Genomic DNA, 24438 nt, shown 5'->3' with positions numbered 1-24438 from the left:
TAGCGATATAACCGACTCACAATACAAACCTTGTTGCTTTGAATCAGCTCATCAACGTGTACGACGCAACGTCCGGATTTTATTTGGCTGTTGATTATAAATCAATTCTCCCATAAGAACGACACATTTAGAGGTAATGGCTATTGCAGCGTTTCCCAACCGGTGTGCCGTGAATGGGCCGCTGGTGTGCCCCGAGGAATCGAAACAAAATTATTAATTTCATAGCAATCAAATTGCAAAACGTAGGGGAAAATGTAAATTTGTATTTCACATTACTGTGAACCTCTACTATGAATCTACAATTTTAAGTTTCATACCAGGTTATTGTTCTGTACATTTCTAATGTTGAAAAAAAAAACGATTATCATTGTTATAATCATTATTGCTTCTTTATTATTGCAGACTATTTCGTAACTTGAAAATTTAAAATATCATTTAATCCTTTCGACAAATTACCTACATTTGTGTTTTAAAAGTAAAAGAGATTTGTTCGTTCGTTCGTTATTTACTGATCTTCCTTCTTAGTAAAAGGTTGGATACAGTTTTCAAAAAGAAAGTGTATTTTGAAAAACCTGAGTCCAATATTTCATTGCAATTGTTCTCTATTTTTAAATTAGAATGAAAAATAAGCATGATTTACCACGGGGAAAAACCAGTGATCGAGCTTTCTTCTCTGTAAGATCAATAATCACAGAAATAATACCACTGTGTTTTGTATTGACAAATAATAATATCTATAAGTGTGCCGCGAGAATCCAAGTAACACCCGTAGTGTGCCGCAAGTTGAAAAAGGTTGGGAAACGCTGGGCTATTGCAATTTATTTTGTAAGGAGGAGTTGTTTTAATTCTGTCTTTCAAACTGTTGCTTACTTTAAAAATTAAGGATTTATTTTACAATAAATAAATAAATGAATAATACAACACATGAATAAAAATTATAGACATGATAAACTTTATTTTCTTACAAAATCTTCACTACATGTACAGCTAGAACAAACTGTTGAAGAAGAATAAGTATAAATATATATGTATAAATCGTTCATCATTGCTCTACATGGTATGTCTACTTCAGTCAGTCAACAAGTAATGTAATAATTCACAGTAAAAATATATCATATACACATTTATAATCTTAACTTATATATAGTAAAAAATAGCTGCTTTCCTTGTAAATACTTCCCATGGATCCTACAAAAGAATTATATATATATAACTCTTCTGAAGTTTCCATGAAAAATACTTAACCAAAGAAATCCCCAGAAAAGAACTCCACGAGTCACCTCTCACAGGAAAAATTGGGAGACAACATGTCTCGTTGTTCATAATTTTCGTAAACATCTAAACGAGAAAAATATAATGGATATTTGGAAACCAAGCACTGTAGGCTACAGATAGACGACAGAAAAGTATCTATGAATAATAAGTGCAAAGCATAAAGCAAGGAATGTACACTAGCTGATTCACCGTACAGAAAAGTAGGCACCGTACCAAAGCTCAATACAACTCATCTGAAGTTTATCTTCAACTAAAAAGACTTAGTTACAAATCACTCATACAACGGAGGACATTATAGACTGTATGTTACTTTAGTACAATCTGTAATTGCACACTGATGTTGCGTGAAGTTAAAAATAACGATAATACTTTAAAAAGTACGCTGATATTGGCTTGATCATTTGTGCTTGCAGTACTACGGAAATGATAACTATTTGTTACAGCATACATTTATGTTGATGCTCTATTTCCTTATATTTTGGAGGACAATTTGAAGAGTTATCGATTTGGAATTTAAGTTTTAAAAATTTTACAAATTACAATAAAATACAGCATGCGAACAAATATTTTCGTAAAGACATGTCAAATATTCTTTATTAATACCGCTATCAAGACCGATTATTCGTTCAATCTACATCTGCTTTTGAATATACCTGGCCTGCTCTTTGTACACGCACACACATACACATATTCAAAAATGGATTCCCTCTTCTAAATTTTCTTTTATCAATTTTACGAGTACAAATTCCCTATTATGAATCTTTTAAGTGACAGAATTTCTACTGGAATTCATAAATCACTACTTATTAGAGAAAGAAAATTTCGAGGTAGATCTGAATTTTGAATATGAGTATTGAAATTTTTTTTGTCAAAAATTTAACTTCCTATTCAGTATGCAAATTAAGTAATGGAGAAATAAAAACAAGCCAAACAGTAGTGAAGGGACTCAAGTTCGGAATGACCATCCCTTGAAAACTTATTATTGTGCGTTGTCATAATTGCTGCCCTAATTAACACATCTCACCTACAGTAGTAACTAAGAACCGACCGAGAAAAATATATTTAACATGGCACAAAATCGTAATATAATTAAATCAGTTATTTGTGCTCTGTCGGAACACTGATTTAAACGGACATAGAACTATGTGGTACAATCCGCGGCAAAAAACCTGCAACATGAGGATGTAAGTTTATTGTGAAACTACGCCTAACAGCACAGGCAATCAACATAACTTTTAAGTGGAACGAATCATGCCAGGATAAACCTCGGTCTCCTCCCGTGCACACTTATTTTGGAGCAAAACACTTCGTCATTTCACAATAAACTTATATGCTCATGTTGCAGTTTTTTTTTTTTTTTTTTTTTTTTTTTTGCCGCGGATTGTACAAGATATCAGTAGTTTTCTATATAAAAGATCTTACACAGGTATGAGCACAAGATTATGTTGTTCTAACACGTGTTATTATTATTATTATTATTATTATTTCTCCAGTTTGGTCCCAACTATCCTTAAACGAATACTTGCGAAATACGACTGGATTGCTGTTACGGAATGTAAAACGAAAGCACTCTTATGTATTACTATACAGTTTATTATATGTAAGACAAAGAAAAAATTGAAGAAACACGACATGCAAACACACTTTTTGTGCAATTAAGAAGTGTTTATAAAGTTATGAAGAAACACTAGAATACTCTGGCGAATAGCATTCACTGACCTTTTAAATTCTGTACAATAATCTGTAGTCCTGGTTTCTAAAGCAAAAGCACAGATAACATTTATAGAAAAAAAAAATAATAATAATCATCGAAGAGTGTTCCATAAATTTGCTACCAAAATCACAAACGTATTTTAAGGATTTGAGCCAAACATGATTATCTTTCGATCATTAGTAATTCAATTATACGTACGTGTTTGATGTATTTTGGTAAAATTAAAAAATCAACAAGCGGTATAGAAACTCGTGGTATTCTCAAATGCAAGTTTACCAAATGAAATACGAGTATATTCTGAGGTAGCAGTAGTTTTTGGAACTGTTAGTGAAATTACGTTCCTTACGAGCTGTTGATTCACCTGTGCTCATAAAATACGTCTGAAATGCTACATTTTGACAGAAAGCATGGCAATTTCGAATTTCATGACTTCTATATTTTATCGATCTTCTCAAAATTGTGTGTTAGACAAATTGTAGTCAATCTTCATACTGACAAATTATTCCTTCGTTGTTTTATATATTAAAAAATATCCAGATACTTTTCAAACCATCACCTACATATATAAACATATATATAAAAGAACATTTCTAGTATACACTCGTACACTACTCATCGCTATACACGCTGTATGTCAAGAGTCAAAACAAATATCTACACAAAATCATTAAGTTAAATCCAACTTAATATATATAAAAAAAATCATACATTAAAAAATGCAAACATTATTATAGACGCAGCAAGTTTATAAATATGCAATCTAAAAAGTTTTAAAATTAATATTCGATCTACAATCCTACCATACGTCATACGTCAAAAATGAACACATAAGAAAATAAGTTCTTTACATCAAAATTATCCTTCCTGCTTTGATTTGCATTACATACAAAATAAGATAAGTGAGCGTTCCAATTAAGATTATAAGCCCGAAGACATTGCCATGACAGCAAATGAAAGTATAGTTTATCCGAAGTTTCAGGTATGTTCTCCCAACCTTTCCTCCCCATTAGAGATCAACCAACTACCTAGTTCAGGTGTTTATAAACAACTATGCTTGTGACTCCCAGGTTTCTTCTCTAAAGATTTCTTTGGCTGTATCCTAGAAGCGGTCTTTTGAATGTGTAGACATGTCTGGATCGTGAAGATACTGCAGCTCCTGCAATTCTTGGAACTTCTCATGGTCTCTAATATGAGCATAGTTTGCTGCAAGGCACATCAAGTAATGGGCCTGCAATAATTAATACATAATTAGTGCTATTACAATTTTTAGATTAAGTTTGAATGTACCATTCAGGCTAAATTTAACTTTACTAACAACTTTAATTGCTTAATTCACTCTTTCTCTACAGGAATCGCTAGTTTCTTTTCTTTATAAACCTATTTTTCAGATCAACTTTGGATGTCTGAACAATTTCATGCTATGAATTGCTTAAGAAATGGAAAACTACAAGATTTTTCTCAACGAGATGTGGAAACGCAGCATCAACTACTATGAATGTAAGTACCACGACAGAAAGAGTCTAGAAGAAAACAGGGAAAGAATATGAAATGGTTTAAGTAGAAAAGGAAGAATCGAGAGTCAAATTTAAAGGTATCTCTGAAGAATATCTTTAACCAGAAAAATATTTAATTCAAAATTGTCTGTGAACCAGGCATGGGTAATAGGGGGGTCCGTGAAGAAATACTGCGGTTTTCACACCAGGGGCTCGATCATTCTAAACTATTTCATTAGTAACGTATATTGGTTTGTTAGGACAATAAAATGAGGATATGTTAGTAAGTACCGTATTTACGCGTGTTTGCCGCGCGCCAATTTCTGGAACGTGAAAAAAAAAAAAAAAAAAAAAAAAAAAAAAAAAAAAAAAAAAAAAAAAACTCGTGTAAGCAGCGCACATCAATTTTCTGGAAAAAAAAAAAGGTGCAATGTATTTTTCATCCTACTTTTAATCATTAAAATTGTTATACACAGAGACAATCCAACAATACTATGATTATTAACAGAAATAACTCCCGTGCCTAGCTTTCTTCGTCGCCGAGGAGCTGGAGCACGTATCACCATCGGACTAAATAAAGTCTTCGCTCCCATCGCTGGCATTGGAAATGCAGCATTTTTTAAAGCTGCGGACGACAAGATCCTCTGGAATTGAATTCCATGCTTTAATAATCCATTCACACAAAAGGCGAAGTGCAGGTTTCTTAATTCGGCCAGTTGGCGTAATTTCGTGTACTGCAGTTGCCATCCATTCAGTGTACAGTCGCCACAAGTGGTTCTTGAAAGGCCGGTTGATGCAAAGAGGAAAGATGAGCTGTAACTTGTCATTTTATATTAAAACTTTTCTACTCTTGTAAAATTACTCACAATATTCCAATATTAGGTTAATAAAAACTCCCCGTGAAATTAAATGCTTGGTAGCTCAGTCAATTCTACATTTCCTCGTGAATGCCGCGCACCCTGTTTCTTGTCTTCGTTTTTGTGCAGAAAAGGTGCGCGGCATACACGGATAAATATGGTATTTTAATAACAAACTCTGAAGAAATCTCGAGTAAAAGAATATTAAAAAAGTATTGAAAAAGTTATAATCTTCCGAGGTCATTCAAACTCGGTTCTTCTTGTCTTCTTTTTCTTATCTTCGTTTTAATGCCGTCAAAGATATCAATGAGATTTCTTTCAGCAGTAAAAACATCATTTAAAATAGATTAGTGTTGCTGCGAAATTGAAAAATTTCTTTAACAAGTGTAACTGGAATCTGTTGCCAGGCTCGTATAATTGGTGATTGTGGGCATTTCTTTAGTTCTATCTAAGAGTCTATCTGATCGAACCGGTTTATCGATTGTCATTTGTAGTACATCGGATTATCATAGAGCTAGATGGTATTCGGAATGCTCCGTTAAAATAATACCCATTTTTAACTTGATCCTTCCCCCCATTTCCTCCACACAAAGCTCCTCATAAGAAAGAGTAACCAAACGCTTGTTGTAACTTTGTATTTTTAACGCAGATTCTTCTTTTTCTCGTTTCTTTTTTGTTTCATCCTTCCTTAATTTTTCCACTCATGGTTTCGAAGGGGGGTCCGGACCAACCCCTTGGCTACGTGCCTGCTATGAACTAACGAAAAAGTTATGCGAGTTCAATCAAATGAGATTTTTTGTTTGTTTATTGAAGTTTAGCGTCCCTTTTCAGCACTGAGGCTATATGAGACGTGGACCTTTAATATAAGGTGGGATGGGAACATTGCAATGCATTCAATGCTGTCCCACCAGGAATCGAATCCAGGACCCTGTGTACAAAGACGCACATCCCACTAGACTAGCGGAAAAAGCTCGTGTGATTTTGAATTTATAGTTTTATTAGTATCATTTTTACAAATTTATTATTAGTAGTAATAGCAATAGAATTCAGTATGCATTGTCAAGAGATCTTGTATTATTTTGAATGATAAAAACTCAATGAGCAACGGTACTAGCACTTTTTCTTATAAATATGAAAGATGTTTTCAATGATCTAAGAATTTGTTTGTTTAGTTAGTTAGTTAGTTACTAGTTTGCATTTATATTATAGTACAGATTTTCAATGTGTTGTCCATTTAATTGTATGCGTGTGTCCCAGTATGAAAGTACCTTCTTAAGGCATTCTTCAACAACAACAAGATTAAACAAACAAACAAAAAAAAGAGGTCTTTTATTTACATATTTTCAGCCTGTTTTACATTAAATTCTGGAAAAGCAAACCACGTTTTTTTTTCCAACTCAAAAAGACACATATGTTGTCAAGCAACGCATGTAGGGACTATGTGGAAGTAATTGTTGCCTTAAAACATTTGTTTCGCGAGCTGTATGAGGTCTTGATTGTCTTGCTGCGGTAAAAGTCTCGCATGCAGTTTTCCAGAACATTTTTTGACAAGCGACTGCCCAGTATTCACACTGAAATTCTAATCTTGATTTTCCTGATTTACCCTTAATTTCCAAGACTGAAAAAATAAATTTTCCCTGACTCGTGAACAATATCACTTATGGCTGTACTCAGAAAAACATCCACTTTTTAATCGTTCTCTTCAGTCTAATGCTCTCCTTTCCATTTTGTAAAACATAGTATAAACTTACTTTCTTATTGTGAATACTTATTGAGGGTCAAGCTTCTTGTATTTTAAATACATTAAAATACTAATACTGAACGATAATTATTTACTAATAATATCTGCAATATGTTGGCATTCTGAATAACCTCATGAACATATATCATAATTTGGCCTATCTCTTCGATTATACACAACCAAAACCTACTTATTTTCTTTTGGACCATTTTTATTTTTTTATTTAATTTGCTCTTCTTTCAAAGCTTGAAGTTTTAACATCTTCCGGCGCTTCTCAAGCTTTATTTCCAAAAATACCTTTTTTTCCAGCATTTTTCTTATCATCTTTCTAAATTTGCCTTGATTCTTTGAGATGTTATTCATATCTTCTGTAGGCAGCTCTAATGTTTGTTACTATCGCTTGATTAACAGGAACTTTCTGAATACATTCATGAAATCTGCATTTTCACTGCTCTCTATGAGACTAGATTACATACATGTAAATTTTCTGTAAGTAAGTTTTTAATTACATAAACATACTCTCCACAACAGCATACCCATATGAAAATATCAAGCCTAATTTAACAATCTGCCACAATTTGGAATAAGTTTATTTACTAGCATTATGGAATAATAAAAATTGTCAAGTCAAGATGAACACGCTGTTGTTCAAATGTTTTGAAGTTCACTTCAGCATTTTGATGAGGATGATCTAACACTCTTAATTCGAATCTTTGAATCTCAGTTTCATTTGAAGTTACTTCTTGAAGAATTCTTTTAATCTGAAAGCCCATATTGATACTTTTCAAGTTACGTAAATCTGCTTTGTCATAAAAATTCAAAGAGATTTCACTGGTTGTGGTATTTTTTTGTTTGACTTTATGAATCTCTTCTACAAACTGTGAAGAGCAAGTTGCACATCTGAACATAAATATGGGGAAGTGGTTTAGAGATTTAAAATTTTCTCAAAAATGCCCGCATTCCACAGAAATACTATTGAAAAATACCAATTTACACTTTATAACGACGTCTTTAACCCCTTCCACTACGATTTATTTTCTGAATTCTGATAATTGAAGTATAAGTTATAAAAGTGTATTATAGATGGTTTATCATTATATAACTTTCAAAATATCAATATAGTAACCCTACGTGATGCTACAATAATTTAAATTTTATGACAAGTGTAGCTCGTCATTGTGCGATTTGGCATCGAGAGGCCATGACGAACTAGACTCGTCATTTTAGTGCAAGGGGTTAATTCGAGTTGAAACATTTCTTAATGATTTGATGTTGAAGGATTTCCGATTGTTAATAAATTCCTTAATATCTTCGAAAATAGTCAAAATTTTATTAATGGAAAGGACATTTTCAAGTCATTTTGTACAGTTACTTGAGGAAAATGCGTTTTTTTTCAGTCAGAGTGGTAAATTCAGCACACAGGACTAGAGGATTATTGGAAATTAAATATGTATCTCACAAGAAACTATCTCAATCTCATTTGGCAGCTTCTATCCCAGATTTAATCTCTACATGAAGCCTGCTGTAAACACTGTTTTTAATCAGTTTTTTTTTTTTTTTTTTTTTTTTTTTCCTCACCAGGATCAACATCTTTAATTTTCTCACGAAACTCAAATTCACATTGGGGCCACTCATTGAGACTCAAAGAATGTTATTTCTTGCAATGGTTTGAGTCATGCAATGAAGTTTGATTTATAATGTAGCTCTACCGAAAGAGAGACTGTTGAAAATACTGAGCATACACTCTAGTTCTACTAATATAAAAATATTTTACAAATATGTCCATCTGGTCCCTCTGACAAATCTTATTAAGTGACTCATCGAAACAAATCACATCACACTGATCTCATCGAGTTTTGAGATCAAGATAATTACATATTTACACTTTTCTGCCTCCAATTTAAAGGTTGAGGCTATTGAATTATCTTGAAACATCAGTCTGAATGTCTCACCAATATCTGTATACGAGTTTAATGACATCTTATTGAACCTTCAATGCTCATTGCTGCTCTTGTAACGTCACTTCTAGTACAAAATTATACAAATGACAGACTATAAAATACGAAAGGTAGCTTACCGATGACTCAGTGTTGTTTTAAAACTTCAACATTCTATTTTTGAATACTAGGAGATGCAAAATCAGTTTTTGAAATATTGTAGATGCAGCAAAATGTATATTCAGTATATTCTGAAGTATTTCCCTGACTTTAATGGTTCGGTAAGTAGTACATTACGATTACCCTACCACAATCTCAAAACATAGTAATTATTACCTCGTCAACTGAAGAAACTGCACAAGGTTTAAAAGCAGGTGGGGTATTATCAATCTGCATAATTTCTTAGATTAAAGTATGAAATCCAGGTTCATTCTGTTCTCATTAACCTAGCAAAAATTGGTCGGCAGTAAGTTGTAAAAGGTCTTAAAAGATGACGGTAAATCTATTCAGTTTATGTTCTGACCCCGCAGTCAAGGTGTCCAACACACTGGAACCTTGGTCACGCTTTAATCGTGCAGACCTCATAACTTGCCGTGTACCAATGTCCACACTTGCATTAATCTCACGAATAGCAACTCGTGTGTCATTCATTAAATCTCTTTATAGCAGTAATGTTTGTGTCAATTATCGCAGTGTTAGGTCGTCCGCGCGTGCTCGTCTATACTCGCTCTACCAGTTTTGAATTGATAAACCCAGCGATACATTGTGCTTTTATATGCTGCAGCCTTCAAACTTTCACACAAACATCTAATAATCTTTGATAATTTTATTCTTTTCACAAAAAGCAAATAATATATGTTTAAGGTTTTACAGCATCTTCCACTGTGGCAGCGTAAACACCTTAGAAACACGTCTATACTTCCGAAGCGGTTGAATCGTATTGACTGGCTGTGAGTGAGATCGCTCGATAAACGTATCAGGATTTGTCTAGTACTAATAATTGTTATTGCTAGTCCGCATTGTATTGTTATTAAGATTCCCAGAACTTTGGAAACATTCCTCGAATAAACATTAATTTTCACACGAAAAGATTAACTTAAAAGTGTTTATATATTCTATAAAATCGTGTGATATATAATACATTGGTCAAGTACTTGGCTTCAAAATATAGTCAAGGCAAGAGGCAATAATTTCACACCTCACAAAGATGACGAACAACGCGTTGTTCGAAATATAGGAAGTATTATTTACTACTACTACCTCAGAGCATTCTATATCAGTATCAGGTTTGATTTATGTGTTCGATTCGCTCGATTTCAAGTGATACTATACTGAACCTTAAAGACCTATGACAATTAAATAATAAAATTAAGGAAAGAATATCTTTTAATATTAAATGTACTCTGGGTATAGATAAAACCAGAAACTCCCGTTGGATTTTTTTCCAATGGGGAGGGGGGTACAAATGACTGACACATATGCGAAGTCGCGAATATACACATCACGATGACATAATATTTAATTTAATGCAATTAATATTGACGTACATTGCATTACTTTATTAACTATAGTAAAATATTAAATACTATAGGGGTAAGTAAGAAAATCTAATATGGTTTGACATGTATTTCAAAGAACCAAACTCCTTTTGAAAATCCAGAGAGGGGGGAACTACCCATTGACATAACTATATTATCATTATTATTTAGAAGACAGTAAGAACATGTATTAATAGAGTAAGAACGTGTATTCCTTTTCCACTGAAAGCAACGAAGTGTATTTACAAGAGTATGAAGTAGTCCCATTGTAACTCACTCTTCTCCATTACTACCTCAAAATTACGAAACAATTTTCTCTAAGTATATATTACTTTCTAAAGAAATACTTACCAAACTTAATATAACTAGAAAAGAGGCAACTGTTGCTAAAATGAACATCACTTCTGCTTTTTCAACATAATCCTTACAAAAAAGTTTGATTTCGTGCATTCCACACACTTTCATGTCATTCACGTTTGTATTGTTTGGAAACAGAAAATCTAAAATTGAAAACGGAGAAAGAAAAATACGATTACAACAAATATATCTATATTGATGCCCTATAATCCCAAATCAAATACATCTTTTTATGCAAATATGAACATGTAATCTAAATAATATAGGGCATCAGTATAATAATAACTCTAGATTCGTGAAGACTGATTTTAATATAAGTTTCTTTAAAAAATCAAGCAAAATACTCAGATCTCAACGCACACACAACGATAAAATGGAAAATAATACCAAAAGACTAACTTCAGTTGAATAACGATCTTTGAGACTGATAAAACAGTAAACATGCTTGGCAACAAAACCTGTCCTCCACTGACCTATTACAAAATGAAATGAAATATTTCAGTTTAACGTCCTACGATTATGCCCTTACGGCAAGGGAGACGGATGATTACTGCACGTGAAAAATGAAGGAAAAACTGGTGGAATGAAATGTGGGAGGAAACGGGACTACCCCGAGAAAATCCACGGACATGATATTGTCCACCACAAACTTGCTTAACCGGGAATAGAACCAGGGACCCCACGTACCAGAGGTAAGCGTTCTATCACTGAACCATCGTACCCCCTTCTAATCTATTATAAAAATAAGACTTATTTCCTATGAATTTCACTTGCCTTCATATATATTTGATCCTATTTTCATACTTTTCCTAATTCTTCTAAATCCTCATATTTTCTTTAGTAAAAATTCCGCTTCATATTTAATCTCCTTTTGTAGTCGCTATTTAAAGCTTTCAATATGTGTCTTCCTCGGTAAATCCTCTTTCCAGATCTCACTCTCTCTTTTATTTTCTTGGAACTTATCTATCAAGAATCCACAGCTTCTTGCCCTATTTTGTTTGTGGTATCGTACTAAACCTACACATTCTAATTTTCGGATAAATCGATGGAATCCACGTATAATAATCTTATAATTTGAATTTCTTTATTTTTCAACTTTTCTTTATCCAACTACCTGTTTACTTCCCTTTTGGCACCCTTTTACAGTGGACATCTCAGGAAGTTCGTATTCTTTCTTAACTACGCAAACACATTGGTGTAACAATAGTTAAAAAATTATTCCTTCTCAAAATTTTGACTAGGAGATAAATAGTATGGCAGTGAGTGTCCTCGTTTGAGACGCAATGAAGAGCTATTAAATGGAAAACCTGGAATATGATTTTGGTTTTGAAAGAAAAGGAACAGTGACAAGCGGATAACAAATTCCCAAGTAATTCTTACTTCTATTTCGTGAGGAGGTAACAACAAAAAGATAGTGTCCCCTTAGGTCTCAGTATTAGTATCATCACATTTGAGTTTGTCTTTAAAGCAACCCCAAACCAACGAGTGAAGACCCTTTAAATATTTAGGTAGGAGATAAACTGGTCACAGTTAAGTCTCTCCTTCCACGTTAAATAAAATGCTATAAATCAAAATCGTAATACATGGAGCAGTCAAAAAGTTCCCGGAATGCTGTTGTAATTTTGGCATTTGTGATGCCATCACAATGGATCTTGTACAGTACAGTTCCTAGGTTGCATAATTCTGAATTTAACAAGTGTGGAAAGGTCATAACAGGCAGGGTCCTAGTAACGTAGCTGAACGGAGGAGTGTGTCGTGATCAGTCGGCGCAATTTCACAGATCGAGCAATGCGCAAACATCAAACTCATGTGCAAATTTGAGAAAATCTGATTCAGAGAGTTTGATAGCCTTAAAAACAGTTTAGCACCATCGGATGTTTGGCTCTTTCGCGATGGCTGAATTTCGGAAGATACCAGAAGAGGCCTTCCCTCGGTGTTTCCACCAATCGCAGGAATAGTCGAACAAGTGTGTGTGTGTGTGTGTGTGTGTTCCGAAGGTGCCAACTTTGACAGCGATTAAGTAAATGTGTACTTATATTGTGATAATAAAGGGCTACAACAGAATTCCGGCAACTTTTTGACAGCCCTTCGTATGTGACTTGGTTCTTACAGTAACCTAAAATGACGACGGGTAAAAATTTTCGGTGACACCAGTAAACTACATCCACATTCCGATACGGAAATATTTTTATTTCCCACGCTTTACATCATAGTGCCAACACATTTCTTACGAATATTAAATCAAACCAATTTTCAGTTGATGCGATAATATTTTCAACACAAAATCTGCTTAAGACATTAAAGAGGATCACCTGAAGCGTAAAATTACGAAGGAATGGGCTTGCGTTTACAATAAGGATTAAGAATATGTAAATATTTTTGCCTAGGTGTGACTCTTTACTTGTTTTGAGGTTTGCATCTTAGCATGACGCGAAACATGCATTTATGAATGAATGAGATATAGATAGCCACCGTTAAAGTCACACCACTAACGAACTCGGCCGATAATCGTTCTGTCTACTGAAAAAATGTTTTCGTTCAAGAATTATCTTTCAAAGTAACGGACGGACGGATAGGCATACGTGCTAACATTACAATCTTATAAGGCCCACTAGCACGTTCCTCATAAAGATTTTAATACAAAACATGCCATCAGAAAAATTTTGATATTATTATTTTCTGATTTAAACTACCCGCTGTGCAAAACACTACGTTTATTGTAAAAAAAAAAAAAATATTGACTTGTAACAGTTCCGCCAACTATCCATTTTGACTTCATTAGACACTATGAAAGAGACAGCGAAAAAAAAATTCCCTGAGTCCTGATTGGCTACCACAGGCTACAACAGCCAATCCCCTTTCACCAGAAACCAAGACATAAAACACAAACAAAAATCGATCATTCCCTTTCCCCCCTTGTTTGTACTGTATACATACCTATCTTATAACTAGGCCTAATCTAATTTACAAATAGGAAGGAAAGGGAATTACCGATGTTTGTTTCTATTTTATATTTTGGTTTCTGGTGAAAGGGAATTGGTTGTTGTAGCCTATGGTAGCCAATCAGGAATCAGTTTTTTTTTTTCTGTCTCTTATATTAAATCTGTCACTACCTGTGTATTCATAGTGTCTGATGAAATCAAAGTGGATAGTTTGCGAAACTGTTACACGTTATTAATATTTAGAATAAACGTATTGTTTTGTTCAGCGAGTAGTGTTAATCGGATCTTAAGTCAGATGACATTGCTGAAAAATTACAAAGTATCTTTGTAGAACCACTGTAGATAGCCAAGTGAATAGTTGGCGAAACTGTTACACGTCATTCATATTTACAATAAACGTGTTGTTTTGCTCAGCGAGTAGTTTAAATTAGATTCAAGCCTGTTAAAAGCAAAGTTTTCACAATGGAAAATATCATTAGTTTCGTTTAGTGCTCGCATGTAACTGAATGTTCACATGCTCCCGGGTTTGATCGTATGTGATGACACGAAAGTCTTCGGTGTTGATCCAACATCAATTGTGGAGCTATTTAAGTTAATAAGCAGTAATCTTCTAATTAAAAAAAAAAAAAAAAAAAAAAACACTAATATGCTCGTTACATTTCACCCACTACATGTCACCTACCCAGCCTTTGTAGGCAGTAGAACACGAGAATTTAGTTTATGGTCGTTTCCAGGACCAAGACAGTTTAACGTGAGATCCGAACCAGGTACCGCATGTACTACACGGGGTCTCCAGAGCTAAAGACAGGAATACTAACTATTTAGCTACAATGCAATGCTGGGAAACAGGTAATGTAAGGAAGCTAGAGTTTTCAAAGCTGTGAAAATAAACCTATCTTCGGAATGACAGGAAACTGGAATTAAGATGAAAATAGCGCTCAATGTTCAAAGCCTTGACTACGGACACGGCAGATGTAAATAAACTGTAAAATTTCATTAGCGGCAATCGAAGGTGCAAACCTTATTGAACTTGTTTTATAAATAAACAACAAATTCTTCACATTTAATCTTCCTATATAATCTGGAGAGATTCACAAACGAACCAAATTTTTAAATTTGTACAGTATTTTTCGTTTTATTTAATCCAACTCCGTAATATATTATGTAAAACAACTACAAATGTCAATGCAAAAACTAGTGAATATGTTTTGTTTTCGTTGTTTCGTCATTCACTTTCGATTTTTTAAAAAGTAACAATGACAATAAAGAACATAAAAAATCTAGGAAACAACTCTTCCAGGTAAGTATTTTTTGTATTAAATAGTTCACGTTTTCAAAATTATCTAATTCTTTATTGTCAATGAGTTGTAAACAGACAACAAAGAAAATGCGAAAAGAGCAGCACAGATCTTAAGAGACTTGTAATTGTTATGATTCGGAAAGAAATATTAAAATTCATTATCTGGAATTGAGATTGCGCAATAATCACGTACTTGTTAAAAATTTTATCCACGAATCCAACGCCTGAAAAGCGCAAAGGAAATCATTCGTCGACAGTCGCTTGACACTCTCTTCGAACACTTTCGCTATCTTTTTTTTTCCTTCTTGATCACAGAATATAGAAAAAAATATGGGTAAAGTTCAGAATCAGGGCTATAAGGTGGATGTGGTACCACAGAGATGCCATTTTGTATACAGGAATTTAGTTCCTACATAAACGAGACAAGCGGCCTTGCATTGTCGTGATGAAGCTTCCACTTTCCAACAAGTTCTATGCTTTGTTTGGGTGTGTGATTTTTCACTAACTGTTGTAAAATGTATCTGTAGTACAACTTGCACCTCTGCGTGCATGTACATCATTCTCTTGCAATTGAAAAAGGTGATAACTAATGACCTCTGTTTCTGACTTCTGTACTGGCATCGATTTTGATCTTGTTTCGGTTCCATATAGATTGTCTCACTCCGTTTTTACCTACGAGTTGTAACAATACACCCGGAGTGATATTGCTCATGACAAACATCTTTCGTGTAGAGGAACACAATGAATAATAAGAGTGCTCCTCATCGATATTTTAAATATTTGTGGAAGCTATCGTACAGTGAAACATGGGGCACGGAATAATGACACTACAGTATTGATAATTTCTACAGTTAATGCTGTAACTGGAAACAAGCTCGAGATATCACGAATGCCAGTTAGTCGAACTGTTCTTATTTAGAAACACAAAAAAATTAATGGCGTAAGCTGTTAACGATAATCAGATATCGTGAATCTTTCGAGACAGCGAATATACACACACACTTCCATCAACTGCTAAGCTTAGCTGTGCACATTACAAGGTGGCCCAAAAGTAGGTATACAGTATCGTACTGATCAGCTTATTGCATTTAATGTAATTTCTTATTGTTATCCATCAGATAGACTTAGTTTCTTTATTATTTGTTCTTAATGTGTTTTTACTTACATCTTAAGCTCGGAAGGCCGAAGCAAATTAACCCTTTCACTGTGGAAGGCGACGGAAAGAAAATTTCCCTAACCTGCGAATGTCGATTATAGTCGACGTGTTAAAATTTGTCTGTATCTTGGTTTTGTCGATTGTAGTCGCCAAAGGTTTTCTGTGTGATTTTTATATTGTTTATCGAAAACAATAGAGCACAAAAAATTGAACGGTACAGGTTTGGCGACTACTCTCGACAAAGCCAAGATACGGACAAACAAATTTCAACACGTCGACTATAGTCGACATTCGCATGTTAAGGAAATTTTCTTTCTGTCGACAAAAGTCGACTTCCTCTGTGAAAGGGTTAACCCATAAACTAGAATGTTATACTTGATCAATGCAGGGATGTATACCTACTTTCGGGCCACCCTGTATGATTACAAAACTATTAAGGCTTCTGATACAAGGATTCTCGCGTTGAGAGATAGCGTCAGTGAGTTACAGTTAAGAGCAGTGAAACGCCGCGCCAATGCCAATCTTTTTCAAACATTCCTTACAATAACAATAGAGTGATGTATCTTACCAAACTGTGTCAGATCGATGCAATTCTGCTCCACTTGTACTCTATTGCTTGAACACATTGCCCAGAAGATGGTGAATATCAATGTCACAATCACAAGGAAGCACAAAATCAATAACCAAGCCAGTTGAAGAACATATGTGATGCTCATGAACTAAAAGAAAGAACAGAATTTCATAAGTAGCAAACCTAGTTATTTTTACAGTTTTAAATGTCAATGAACTATTACAAACATAATTAATCAACACAGTGCAAATGAAACAAGAAATTATCTACAATTACTATATGGAAGAAATTTCCAGAAGATTTGACTGATTGATACACTAATTTCAAACAATGCTATGCTACAGTTAATATGAACACAATGCTATTAATATTTATAAAAAAAAAAAAATAAAATAAAATAAAAAAAAATCCTTATCCCTTGGCTGGGTCTTCTCAAGATGATGGGCAAAAAATGTATCTCTATATAAAAGAAGTCCTAAGTGTCTTACTAATCGGCGCCCAAGGAGCTTGAAACTTCAAATTTGAACAGCACATAATATTTGCGATATAAAATATCATAAAAAGTTTTTTTTTTTATATATCTAGCATGAAAAGGGGAAAACAGGAGGGGCAATTATTATTTTAAAAGTCCATATATCGGAAACTATTATGGTTAGAGATACGAAATTTGGTATTTGTACTTTTTATTTAAAATAATTAAAAATAGGTTTTGGCGTTTCATGATGTTTTCCAGAGGCGTAAAAAATAAGAATTAATTTTTCAATACTTATAACAAGATGGCTATATCTCGAAATCCCTTAGAGTTAGAGACATGAAATTTGGTATTTAGACTTTTCATTTAAAGTAAAGATTCGTTTCAGCATTTTTTGCTATTTCCTCTAGAAGAAAGGAAAAAGAGTGGAACCTGTAATTGTTATAATAAGATGACCACCTCTTAAAGTCCCTTAAGCTTAAAGACAAGAAATTTGGTATTTAGACTTCTCATCTAAAATAATTAAAGACGTGTTTCAGATTTTTTTTTTAAAGGGACGTCACGTGCCTCAGTAGTAAAGCGTTCATCTCTAGTACGTAGGCGCATTCAACTCGCGTCAGATGGGCTTTGTGGTGGAAAAACACCGTCTGAGTCAGTTTTCTTGGGGTTTTCCTGTTTCGTTCCGCTTTATCCATTTCCATTTCATTAATTTCCATAATCACTGTATCCCCTAGCGTACACGGCAAACACGTGGGACGTAAAACTGGAAGGTTTAATTTTTTTCTGCGGTTTTTGACATATCCCATAGATAGGAAGAAAAGTGAGTGGGGTTGCCAATGTTACATTAAGATGGTCATACCTTGAAATCATTTAAGATTAGAGACACGTTAGGAATGTGAAATTTTGTATTTAAACTCCTTATTCAATAGAAGTGGACATGTGCCACTGGGTTTCCGGAAATTTCGCTTTTAACGGGAGAGGAGCAATTTCAATTTTTTTTCTCTCAGTATATAAAAATATCTTTGAAGAAATTTCATCACGAAAAACTATTTGAAATGAATTTTTGAATACAGTTAGCACTTGGTCCGACATAGGTCGTTATCATTTCATTTTGAAATGCGTAATGTAAGGGAGGAAAAGGTTTACATTCTTGGCGAAGAACAATCATAAACGTATTCTTCTTGTGAAGAACGTGTATTTCAGCTAGTACAATTATAAAAGGGAAGCAATCTCCAATACGACATGATTTAAGGATGTAACGAAAAGAATTTATAACAACTGTTGTTAAGACATTTGTATAGACTTTCACTTATGCGATTACATAATGAAAATTATCGAAATAACATTTGGTGATATTGCTGAGATTACTGAAATAATATTTGGACCTGTCTACACCATTTAAAATATCAAACCTTGAATGAGGTAGAGAAGAAGAAAACTATATTAAGTGCACAGCCACCAATAAGGCAATATCAACACACATCCTTTATTTCTTACATTATTATATATTCTGCAAACGAACGTATATAGATGACTGGGATCTAGCTCTGCACCTATAGATACTCAACTGAAGTTACGACAGAGAAAGAAACATACATAGATCTGATGAATACATTGCAATATTAGTATTTACATGCATTACAAACTTGTTGCATGTTAACAATGGTGTGCTTTTTAATTATTGTACAAAACTGAGACAGGATAATGAAAAAGAATCTAGGAAAACTATTGTTATGAGAAAAGTATGTACCCAAAAAAAACATACACGAAATACCACTCAAAATATTATTTTTCTCTAAAAGGAAACAATATGAAAATATCTTGGAAAGTTTCCACCACACACAGAAAAATAAGGAAACAGTTCTAGTTGTAATTTACAAAAAGAGGAAAATTTGATCGGTGAATGGAGGGAAAGTGGCATGGCAAAGCTTTAAAACTGCTACAAAATATATGATCTGGTCCAGTGGCGTACACAGAGAGATTCCTAGTTTCAACTCCATCTTTAACAACATATTATAAAAATGTACATATCATATTAAGATATGTATACAAAAGACCTGAAAAGATATGAATTTGGGGGCTTGAACCACTTTCCCTCAATGAAATTCTGTGTACGCTACTAACCTGGTCAATGATAATTACTGAGCATCAGTATGACATCCATTTTCAAAATTAACTCATACTTACTACGTGTATAATATACAGGGTGTTACAAAAATGTGTCACAATATTTTGGGAACAGATTCCTCACATCAGAATAAGAAAAAAAAGTTCATATGGACCTGTGTTCAAAAGTGGATAGTTTCGGAGTTATAGGGTGCCCAAAACGCGGAATATGTGAACTTTGAAAGTTCATAGCTTTACTAATATGGGATATTTTGTAGTCGGGTCAAGACTCACTGAGGAACTGGTATGTGAACTATCCAAATATCCATATTTAAGAATGCTCCAGTACTTGCACACCAATTTTTAGAAAGGTAGGTGGAAAGTGATCAAGTACTCTCAAAGAGCCTCTTTAAAAATGATTGTGCAAATACCGGAGGTTGTGAAAGATGAATATTTGGATAGTTCACATACTAGTTCCTCAGTGATGTCTTAACCGACTACGATCATTCCTATAGTAGTGGAACTATGAATCTTTAAATTTCATTTTTTTTTTTTTTTTTTTTAATGTTTTTGCCACCCTATAACTACGAAACTATCAAGGATGTTATAAAATAGAGGATCTGCCCATACAACAAAATCGTGAATCCATACATCACAGCTTCGCCACACCTACTCTGCCCACTCCGCGCCACTAAGATCGCAATGTTTCGAGCCAACAATCATGGCGGAAACGAGAGTAACCCATCAGACGTGCCGGCTCAGACGATGCTCAGTTGTTTTTTGGCTTCACTGAGTTCATATGATAAAGATACGTATGGGCAGATTCTGTATTTTATAACATCCTTGGAAACTATGCTCTTCCGACCATACGTCCATAATGAATTTTTTCTTATTTTGATGTAAGGAATATATTCTCAAAATATTATGACAAATTTTTGTAACACCCTGTATATACACATTATATGCGACTAATTCCACTAGTAATATGTGAATTTAATTTAGTGATTCAGAACAGAAGGAATCCTACCTATTATTACAGATAATTGATGGTATAATGTATAACTTACTACAGCACAAGAGATCCGTCCTCCAACCCGTGCCCGCCAAGCACGGTAAACTTTTTGCCTTGTTGCCCCGGTAGCTAAGCATCCAACAAATAGTATCATTAACCCAAGAGCTACCATACTAGCACCAATAGTTACGAACACCAGCTGCACTGCTTGTAACCTGAAATAAAACAATAATTACAGTTTTTATTTTATAACATTTCAAGATAATTCTCTATTGTATTGTCATGTTTTTACAAGAAAGTTCTGTAAGAAAACAACTAAGTACGCATACGTACTGCTGAAGGTTATACGACATTAATTTCTGCTGAGATCTTATCTGAAGCACAATACCATATGGCGTTACAAAAAATTGGAATAAGTTATCAAATTTACATATCAAATATTTTCATTTCAAAAGACAGTTTTTCGAAGAGGTGAATTAGTTATGTCAAGTCTTTACATGTGTTTCTAAACATTTAAGTGGAAAAACAACAGTGATTTTATGGAAATAAACAATAAATATTAATCACCGATATCCGTTAATAAACGGATAGCTGTAGATAAAATTTTCGCTTACGATTTTTTTTAAGGAAAATAATGGGTAAATTACGGAGATGTTATTGTTTCTCAGATCATTCTGCGCTTTTGTAATTTTCACAGGGCAACAATGTTAAAAAAAAATAATTAAAAAAAATGTTTGTAGCTGTAGCAGGTGTTAAAAAAAGATCCAGCGAGCTCCAAAATTATTCACAACGATTAACAGATATTATTTACGAGATACAGAGAAAAGCTAAAAATCCAATTAGAAAATATGATTTGGCGAATTCAAACAAGTGAGCCAGGTCACAACGTCACTATATTATCACTTAGCAGCGGTTACAAGCAGTGTTCGACGTGGTTGTATTCGAGAGTATAACATATGTCTACCTCATGGCAATTACGATCAGAGTACCACTATCTCTGAATGCTTTTCTCGTGTTAGCCATTACGTATGAAAATTTCCAGGATAACAAGGGGGTATGCTTACTTTGATTTGTACTGAAACACACCACTTCCGTAGGTATTCCACTCCGAGCACAGGTTACAAGTCTTACGATTTGAATATACGTATATAATAATTAGGCAATATTCGTAATACCATCAATACACACACACACACACACACATAAAAAAAAAAAAAAAAAACTGTAAATTATGCATAAATGAGCTGTAATACCAGTGAACATGGATACACTTATTAAGCAAGATGGATGCATTTTGTGAAAAGTCTCCCAAATATATTCTACTGGGACGGAGACCGCCTGAAAATGCTTTATTTGTGATATTTATTTCACTTTTATAAGCCATAGGACTAAATATTAAAAGAGATAATCCACGCTATTAAACCACATTCTGAGGTTTATGCCTCGATATTATAACTTTTTGATTGGACTGATTTGTTGTTCTAGTCTTGGTATCGGAATGTTTAATCCTTTTTGGATAAATTGATTGTTCTCAACAAAGTAGACCACTCATTTTCATAGCAATCTCTATATCTACACATTCTTCGCTATGAGGCCTATCAGAATCACAGAATTATTTTCCAATATCAAGAAATTGAACACTTTAGGCCTCTCATGTAGTCTATGATCAAGTGTCCGATGTATTCCTAATAGCACAATTACCCGTAAAAAGGCGTATCTCCACTTAATACTCTCTTTTTATCAACAACTTTGAAACATATTGACCATTACGTCCTCTCTACTCAATGAAAACTGTCTATCCATTCCAAAGATGTAGATAGAATATAGAAGAGAAGGTATACGCAATTGTGCACTGTCCTTTTCCTCTGTCGTATTGATTTTATGATTTGTTACGGTATTATATTTGGATATGATTCTTTCCTAGTGCAACATTTCTAAATGTTCTTTCGAGTCGATGCACCTGCATATTAATCAGCAATTTGGCCCGATTCAGAGTTGCCCTTCAAATCAGCGACCTGAAAAAAAATATAGTTTTATGAGGAAGATTCTGGGTTTTCTGGTGTGTTTCTCCCGATAGACGACTCCGTGGATTATTGACTATCCGAATTTTCAAATCATTGGTCACAAAAGAAAATAACAAAAACAAGAAATTCAGAATTTTCAGTATAATAGAAATATAAGAAAATGAGCAGAAAGAGAAATTTCGAGGTTCATGATATCCTGTTTCTACCAACGTGTCAATTGTATTTATACAACTCAATACTACAACATTCTTGAAAATACAATTAATTCATATTTTCTGTCTTTCAGCGTTCCGTCTCAGGATTCTACAAGAAAATCCTCGGACGAGACGATCAGAGTGAAATGTCCACCAAAGGTGAGTATAATTTTGTAAGTTAGGGAATGGTTGAAGTGGTTACTTCATAGGTTAGTAGATTAAGTAAAAAGTAATTACTCGTAGTGGTAGTGCTAGTGTATTCAAATATTAGTTTATTATTGTTCTCTTTAGATATTTAATTTCGTAGATATCGTTGCTAGTTGTTTAGTTGGAAGTAGGTTATATACTCAAAATGCTTGCTGTTCACGTAAACGTAATGTTGTCTACTTGCTTAAATATGCATGACTTGAGACTTATTAGCGTAGTCATGACATAAGAGCTCTGCTAAGTATTGTAATGCGTCGAAGGCCTTTGTATTATAATAATCAAATTATTTACACCCCTATATTAGAAATCAATTATATTTTTAATATATTTCTCACATGTATATATTAATCTCGTAGCATCAATACTATATTTCTATATTCTTTTAAAATTAAAACTTTATCTTCAGTAAAGCAAATATTAACACATTTAGCTACAATCTGTTCTTTATACACGATTACACCACGTTCCTAGTATGGAGTAAGCAGTCTATGTCTATGTTCTTTGACGTCTTCACTAACTTCTGTGCACAGCATTTAATTTAATTTAACTTTCTATGAACTATGGTCTTGAGGTTTCATAATCCTATCCTGGGATACAAGGAACTTGTTTACCACAAATGCATGTTACAGAAAGTTTGGATTGATATTTATAAGCGAAATAAAGTTAGGTATAATGTATCATGTCGGAAGAATTGACTTCGGACAGGAGATCCTTCCCAGTTCTAAGTTTGAAGAATTGCATTTTGATTCCTTCCATTCTTCCTGGTATTAAATCAATTTTAAAACAATAAAACAAAAATTCAACAAGTATTGTAGTTCTACTTTTTATTATTATTATTATTATTATTATTATTATTTATTTCGAAGTATTGTATGTATTTAAACGTCGATTTCCTTTTTCTTTCAGTGCCGGCGTATAACATTTTGTAGCAATGTTTTCCGTCCACTTTAAAAGATTGCATTATAACATATAATATGAATGGAAGTAATAACAGCAATAAATATTATAAATGAGTTTAACACTCCAGTCCAGATCCCAAATAAATTAATAGGATCATCATAAGAAAAAATCTTGTGATGCACACCCGAGCGCATTGTAGCGCACAACAACTGTACAAGAGAGTAATATTTTTGCGATTGATAGTTCTACATATTGTATTTCTCAATAAAAACGTTTTTTTTTTTTTTTTTTTTTTTTGAATGTTTATATCTAAGACCTTTTCTCCGTTGCCGAAAGTCGATAATAAAATACACAAACTATTAATTCAATATACTTTCTATCTAACGCTTAAAATATTCTTGATGAAGGAAAGCCACAACAAACTTAAGAAATTTTCTAATATCTACCATTTGATAAAATACCAGCGTATCAACGTACGTAAAAATATCTGTACTCAGTTACATGTTTTACTTGATCTACCATGGTCAACATTTAACGTTTGAAAGAAACTGACGTCTCATCTAATTAATTTAATAAAGAGCTATTTTAGGAGTTAAATGCGAAGCGTGAACTCTTCTCCTGGCTACTTTTTTCTCTCTTTTC

At 33.6% G+C, this 24438-nt stretch overlaps 1 protein-coding gene across 3 annotated transcripts in view; it reads right to left on the bottom strand.

The window, feature by feature from the left end:
* Positions 1-925: 925 nt before the first annotated feature.
* M6 (neuronal membrane glycoprotein M6) overlaps positions 926-24438 on the bottom strand; it is a 60897-nt gene continuing 37384 nt past the window's right edge. For all 3 annotated transcript variants that reach the window (XM_081751058.1, XM_081751059.1, XM_081751057.1), the window contains exons 3-6: positions 20527-20686; positions 16879-17029; positions 10907-11055; positions 926-4217 (exon numbers count right to left, since the gene is read on the bottom strand). In XM_081751058.1, the coding sequence (XP_081607184.1) occupies positions 4089-4217; positions 10907-11055; positions 16879-17029; positions 20527-20686 (589 nt within the window). In that variant the 3' untranslated portion in view covers positions 926-4088. The remainder of the gene's footprint in view (positions 4218-10906; positions 11056-16878; positions 17030-20526; positions 20687-24438) is intronic.

This window comes from Thermobia domestica, chromosome 3, assembly GCF_964235325.1.
Source record: "Thermobia domestica chromosome 3, izTheDome1.hap1.1, whole genome shotgun sequence".
NCBI classification, from domain to species: domain Eukaryota; kingdom Metazoa; phylum Arthropoda; class Insecta; order Zygentoma; family Lepismatidae; genus Thermobia; species Thermobia domestica.
The sequence above is the reverse complement of the archived record's forward strand: the minus strand, read 5'-3'. Positions and strand labels throughout refer to the sequence as shown.